The 6,233-nt window shown below is 44.3% G+C and overlaps 1 protein-coding gene across 1 annotated transcript; it reads right to left on the reverse strand.

Moving 5' to 3' along the window:
- Positions 1–220: 220 nt before the first annotated feature.
- On the reverse strand, positions 221–5,041 carry LOC125440143 (fibroblast growth factor-binding protein 1-like). Its single transcript, XM_048509744.1, has 2 exons — positions 4,944–5,041; positions 221–1,591 (listed from the first exon to the last, which is right to left on the reverse strand). Exon 2 carries the CDS (start codon positions 1,567–1,569, stop codon positions 865–867), a length of 705 nt encoding a protein of 234 aa, XP_048365701.1. The 5' UTR covers positions 1,570–1,591; positions 4,944–5,041; the 3' UTR covers positions 221–864.
- Between the last annotated feature and the right edge of the window lie 1,192 nt (positions 5,042–6,233).

Below are 6,233 nucleotides of genomic sequence, written 5' to 3' on the forward strand. Positions count from 1 at the left end.
CTATTCCTTAGTCAGCTAGAGCACGACAAGGAGATAGAAATGTCAAAGCTGGGTAATGCACACATAGCAGATAAATAAAACAGGCTTTAAAAAGCAATCAAGTTTATTTTTAGTAATTCCACAGTCAGAAGTATCAAAAAGTACAGAGCAATGAAATCATCACTTTGGTAAGAAAGGTCAGAAGAGGCAAGGAGAAGGATGATCCTCTGAAGATGCCAGCCACAGATGCAGGCGAAACGTCAGGAGAGAAGGCTGCTAGAACATGGCCATACAGCCCGGAAACCACACAGCACCCCAGTGATTCCGGCCGTGAAAGCCTTCGACAATACAGGGAAGGAGAAAGTCTGTAACACCCACAAGTAACAATTGCATCGCGTTATTATAAATCATTTTCACACTGGGGAAAAAAATAAAACATTTAACAGTTTTGTGAACAGGTAGCCGGTGTATTCTAGGACAAAAAAAAAAACTGTGAAAAAAAGTTTAAATGTTTGTTTTGACAATTCACTTTTTATATACATGTTGTGTAGTAATCTTTAGCTAGCTACTCCTGTGGTAAATCTGGCCCACTGAGTTGTTTAATCTGATCATCTCCCCCACTACACAGACACACACAGACACACACACACACAGACACACACACACACAGACACACACACACACGAGTTGACCACAGGATGGGGAGCAGTAGTTTTTATCACAGGATTTCCCAGCAATTCAGCTTCGGACCTCTTTGTAAAACTGTTCGCTGACCAGAGCTGTAATGAATCAACAGACTATGTACAACGGTTTCAACCTTGGGCCTTGCGCAATCCGAGACGTGTTGCTCGTGTAGCGTAATTTGGCGACCAGCAGTCTTGTGTTTTACTTACACTTCTTATCTTGTAGCATCGTAACAAAAAACTTGCAGAGAGAGAGCCACGTCTCCGAGCAGTATTCTTCAGCCACTTTCGTCTGATCAATATAATCGACATCTTCGACACAGTCCCTGGATCCTTGTTCTGGTAGATTTTCGGAAGCCTCCGGAGATGCTGCTGGGGGCAAAGTCTCCCTTTCTTGGAGACCCAGATTGTCTCGTTGGGAATTGTGCGAGGTCACCAATCTAAGATGTGCACTGGCTGGTCCCTTCTTGCAGACCTGAGACTTCAGGATCCCTTTTGGGTCCTCACAGATGTCCTTCTTCTTCTTCAGAGACCTGGTAATTTGCTTCCAGAAGGCATTCCTGTTTTCTGAAAACTGTGGACAGGTGGAAGGGTGGCCTGAAAACACACAGGACACGTTGCGATCCTTCTCCTTGCAATCGATCTTTAAGGTAGCTGTCTCTCTTTCACTGAGTGTCCAGGTGCACTGAGACTTCTCCTTGCTTATAAACTTGCCTTTATGGGCACCTCTCTGCCCTCGGCCGCTCTGCCCCTTCCCATTCCGGGGGCTGGATCCGGACTCTAACCTTTCACCTTTATCTGTGTCGGTTTGCCCTTTCTTTCTCTCTTTCTGTCTTCTGCAGTCAGTGTGTGCTATCTGAGAGAACACAATCAGCACGCAGAGAAGGGCGAGACATCGGACCTTCATGGTTCCTGATTCTTTTGACAACCTGTTTTAGGAAATGCAAAGATAACTTGTAAAGATTTGCTGTTCTTTGCTGTTCCCATAAATTCTTAGTCCTTAATTTAAGCTAACCGTAAGCTGTTGGCATCAACACAGTGATTCATAGATACTGGCACAGACTGGGAAACAGAATGCCTCATTCGGCCTTCAAGGCAAGGGCTTGAGGACTCCCTAAATTAAACTAATTTTTAAACTGTATTTTGCAACACCGTCTTGTGTTTTTTTTAATAATAAATATATTCTGACAACTTCAAAGCAAAGTTAAAGCCTACTCTTGTGCTTTAATTTTCCACAATCCTTATTGTAGGTTTCTCCTTGGGTATCTCCTGGATCGCACAGTTGACAGAGACCGGCACAATCCTTGCTGTCAGTAGCCCCGTTCAGGAACTGAACAAGTGGAGACTTGGAGGAAGCAACGGGGATAATTCTCACCGGCTTAGAGTTGTAAAAGGCCAGAAAAGAAATTCCCCAAAATATCTGGAGGGAAAAAACTGGGGGAAAGGGCAGGTTTCCCTCCAACAGGGGCGGAGGGGGCACGACGGCCCAGGTGCGCCCCAGTGCGAGGGTGCGGCCAGGGCATGGAGGGGCATTCCAGGGTGGGGCGGGGGATTGGCGGCACCACAGCAGGGGCGCGGGGCGCACACTCACCCCAGGCTCAGTTTCCACTCACTCTGCCCCTGCCCTCCAAGGATAGGGTTTCTTAAATGTTTGTTTTGTTATGGGAGGACACTGAAGAAAACCTCCTGTGGAAAATTTCCCCCCTTCTAGGAAAAAGTTAAATGCTTTAAGACAAGGTTTCAGTCGCTTTAGTGTATAGATGAGGTCGCAACCTCTCCCCCCTGCTCTTGCTCTCCAATAGTCTTTGGGATTATCCCTCAGAAAACTAGCCCTGCTATATATCTGCAACAACTTATTAATTACAATAGCAGATGGGTCATGACCAGAGCAAGGTGTAACTCTTTTCCGTCAGCACATCTTCAAGGTCGATTCTCTGGTATTCCACAAGATGACCGTCGCTGTCAATTCTGTCCTGATACAACTGTAACACTTTCTCATATTCTGCTTCATTGTTCAAAGTACAACAACATCAGAACCAATTTGAGAACTGTGTTACCAACAGGATTTATCTCCCTCTCTGATAAAACAAAAAATGGCTAAGCTTCTAAATAGCTCTAGTGTGGAAATCTCTGAAGCTGTTGCTAAGGTTTCTGCCTCCGGTGTACTGCAAGTTGAGCAATAATGATCTTTCTATTGTATTTGAAATTCTTGGCACTGGTTTTATGCCTAATAAAGGTTTTTGGATTTGGATTTGGATTTGGCCTCTCCCCCCTCCCAGTTTTTCCGCTAGAAAATTTGGGACAGCGTGGAAAGAACTCCTATGAAATATATTTTGGGATGAGCAGACTGAACAAGGGCCCCTTCCACACAGGCAAAATAATGCATTTTCAAACCACCTTCACAACTGTTTGCAAGTGGATTTTGCCATTCCGCACAGCTTCAAAGAGCACTGAAAGCAGTTTGAAAGTGCCTGATTCTGCATGTGCGGAAGGAGCCTAAGACAGCACTGGATATGTGGTGGGCAACTCTTTCTTGCTCTAAGACCAGCATATTTGCCCTTTGATTGCAGAAAACTAAAGCTTTTGTATCATTAATTTCTATGAAGATGCCAACTAGCATAATTTTCTATACCAAATATAGACACAAAGCTAGACACAAAACAGCACACATTACAAAAAGGGCAGTAGAGACCAATCTCCTGCTGGAGAGAGAACAGGTGGGTGAACTGGCGGCTCAGCCAGGAATATTTCGCAACAGGAGAATCCTATTTAAACAAACAAACAACAATAAAAAGCGGGGAAACCCACTGTAGTTGGACGTCAAGGGCAAGAAAATGCATGCATAGCCACCGACATGCGTTTTTTTGGCCCCAGAAGAAACCATTTTCAAAAAAATTCGCACATATAATGGCCAAAAATCCAGCAAACCGAACCCATAGGACTTCTGAATAATCAGAAAAGGCTGCAATCCTGTGATGCTTACTTAAGAATAAAACCCATTCAGCTCTCTTGAATTTACATCCAAATGGTCATGCAGGGCATGGGGATAGAAGTATTTTCAGTAAGATGCTATGTAGATACAATTCGAGCACAGTTCCTTATTTGAAAAAATGAAAATGCACAGCAAAAGTAAATCGAAAGACATGCAGATCCGCAGTGAGTTTGCCTCCTTAAGTTATTCCACAAACCCCTCTGCGGATGTATCATCTGGCATGCCGCTGCAAAATTTGCTGATATAGATGCACTTGACTATTCACAGGAAGAAAAGTCAATTATTTAGGTTATCTGGAATAGCAGTTTCTGCTGCGCTATGAAAAGGTGCCATTATCTGAGCCCACTTCTGAGTTTGTTTTTTTTAAATGCCACTACACCACTTCCAACAGTTTTCAAATACGTAAGCGTTCACATCAGCAAAAAGCAAAGTTTGATCGTGTGAGACTTGCTATTTCATCAGAGCAGGGGATGACAATCTGATACTGTAGTCCTCAGCTCGCTGACTTCAAGACTGCAAAACTGAATCATCTTAGTCTAGAGTGACTGGTCGGTTTTGGTAGCAAACGCCAGTTGCCAAATAAGTGTTCCAGCTGTACTTTCCTGGCAAATCCTATGGAATGCAGCGGGACTTACTTCTGAATCAAAGTACAGAGGCTGCCTCTTCCACTGAACCCAACAGGGCATAAGTGGCCTCACCAAGCATAGGGCTGGCACCCAGACGTACCTTTTAGAGCCAAATCACAAGCTACACATTCACATTTCTATTCCTGAAAAGCAACACTGGAGGCTGCAGCCAAGAGCAGAGACCAAAACGATAGCGAATGGCTTCTCTCCTTCATGCTGTTTGCTTTCCCAAAGGCAGAGGAAAAGATATACACTTTCTCCGTGGGGAGAAAGGCCATTTGGGAACAGCACCTTTGAAGGGACAAACTGCTAGAAAGGCGTTAAACATCCCTCTCAGTTTTGGTCCTGTGAGTTCCCATCCTTCTTTTCTCACTAACTAACTAACTAACTAACTAACTAACTCACTCACTCACTCACTCACTCACTCACTCACTCACTCACTCACAGAGGGGGGGGGGAAGAAGCATCAAGTGCATGGAACACATCATTGGGCAGCTAGGAAATTAACAACCCAATCCTAAGCATTTATAGCCTCCTCAGTCCACTGTAGCCAGTGAGTTTGGGATGGCGCGCCTCTCCTTAGGATGAAATTGCAAGCCTCACAGTTCCAAGAGTGTGGATTTCTATGGTAGACAGAAAGTACAAGCCTGCTGTCGCACATACCTCTCGCTTGATCTTTTGAGTCCTTCCCCAGTATAAAACTCAAGGTGAATCCTGTCTCTCTCAGTGTTCTGCGAATCAGTGCTTATTTATACCCCCAGAGACACACCTACAGTCCTTCCAACGATTATTACTACACTATTGTAGGTGTAGTAGCAGGCTTTCATGCCTTATTTACTTATCTCGGCACACCTTCTGGCAGCAGGCCAGGTCTTGCTCATAAGAGCTTTAAAAAAAATACACACACAAGCTCCGTCATGGAGCACTGCTAGATGTGGGTTTGCAAAAAAAAAAAACAGGACCTATGCCAACTCCTTTACATTTCTGGCTCGACAATGGCCTAAAATACACCCCTTTGATAAATGCTTCATCCAGACAGGGATGGGTTAATGCATATGAATGAGTGACATGGAAGCTGTGGTGGGATTTAAATAATTTAACTGGTTGTTTACAGGCACCATTTTAACTTTGGCTCTGCCGAACTGGTGCCAACGTGCTGAATCCCACCACTGGATGGAAGGGTGGGGTCAGTGGTGGGATCCAAAAATTTTAGTAACAGGTTCCCATGGTGGTGGGATTCAAACAGTGGCATAGCGCCAATGGGGCTGGGTGGGGCACGACAGGGGCGTGGCCAGGCATTCAAGGGATGCTAATAATTTCTCTGTTACTGTAAAAAACTCTTACTGTAAAAAAAGTTCCTAATTTCCAGCTGGTATCTTTCTGTCCATAATTTAAACTCATTCTAGCAAGTCCTATCGTCTACTGCCAACAGAAACAACGACTTCTCCTCTAATGGACTGCCTGTCCAATACTTAATACTTTCAAATACTTAATTTTGTTTCTAGAAATCAAAAGAAGGACACTTTCCTTAAACAAGGAACTTTACCATATTTCTAAAACATGTTTTTAAAACAGCCCAACAGGGAGAATTATCCCGTTTTTTACCTTCGCTAACCAGCCACATAGGAAACAACAGGACTTTATGATTTTTGGACCTAATGGAATTTCTAATGGAAAAGCAGACCCAATTAGTAACCCCCTCTCGGCACACACAAATAATTAGTCACCCACTCTCGGGAACGGGTGAGAACCTGCTGGATCCCACCTCTGGGTGGGGTAGAGACAGGGGGACAGTCGACAGTTGCAAGAACTAGCTAGCAGGCAAATCGCTTCTTTTGTACAACTACTAAGCAGCCTGATTGACTTTCCCAGCTGGGAAAAAAAGTAAATGGCGTCCAAGTACACATAGATCCATTTTCTCATATTCCAGAGTTCCCTGTGGGAAGGCATGGT

The sequence above is a fragment of the Sphaerodactylus townsendi genome, linkage group LG10 (assembly GCF_021028975.2).
Source record: "Sphaerodactylus townsendi isolate TG3544 linkage group LG10, MPM_Stown_v2.3, whole genome shotgun sequence".
In the NCBI taxonomy this organism is placed as follows: Eukaryota; Metazoa; Chordata; class Lepidosauria; order Squamata; family Sphaerodactylidae; genus Sphaerodactylus; species Sphaerodactylus townsendi.

What these genes read in the sequence shown, in the direction of transcription:
- LOC125440143 (XM_048509744.1), bottom strand. Translation starts at nt 1,569, where the DNA reads ATGAAGGTCCGATGTCTCGCCCTTCTCTGCGTGCTGATTGTGTTCTCT.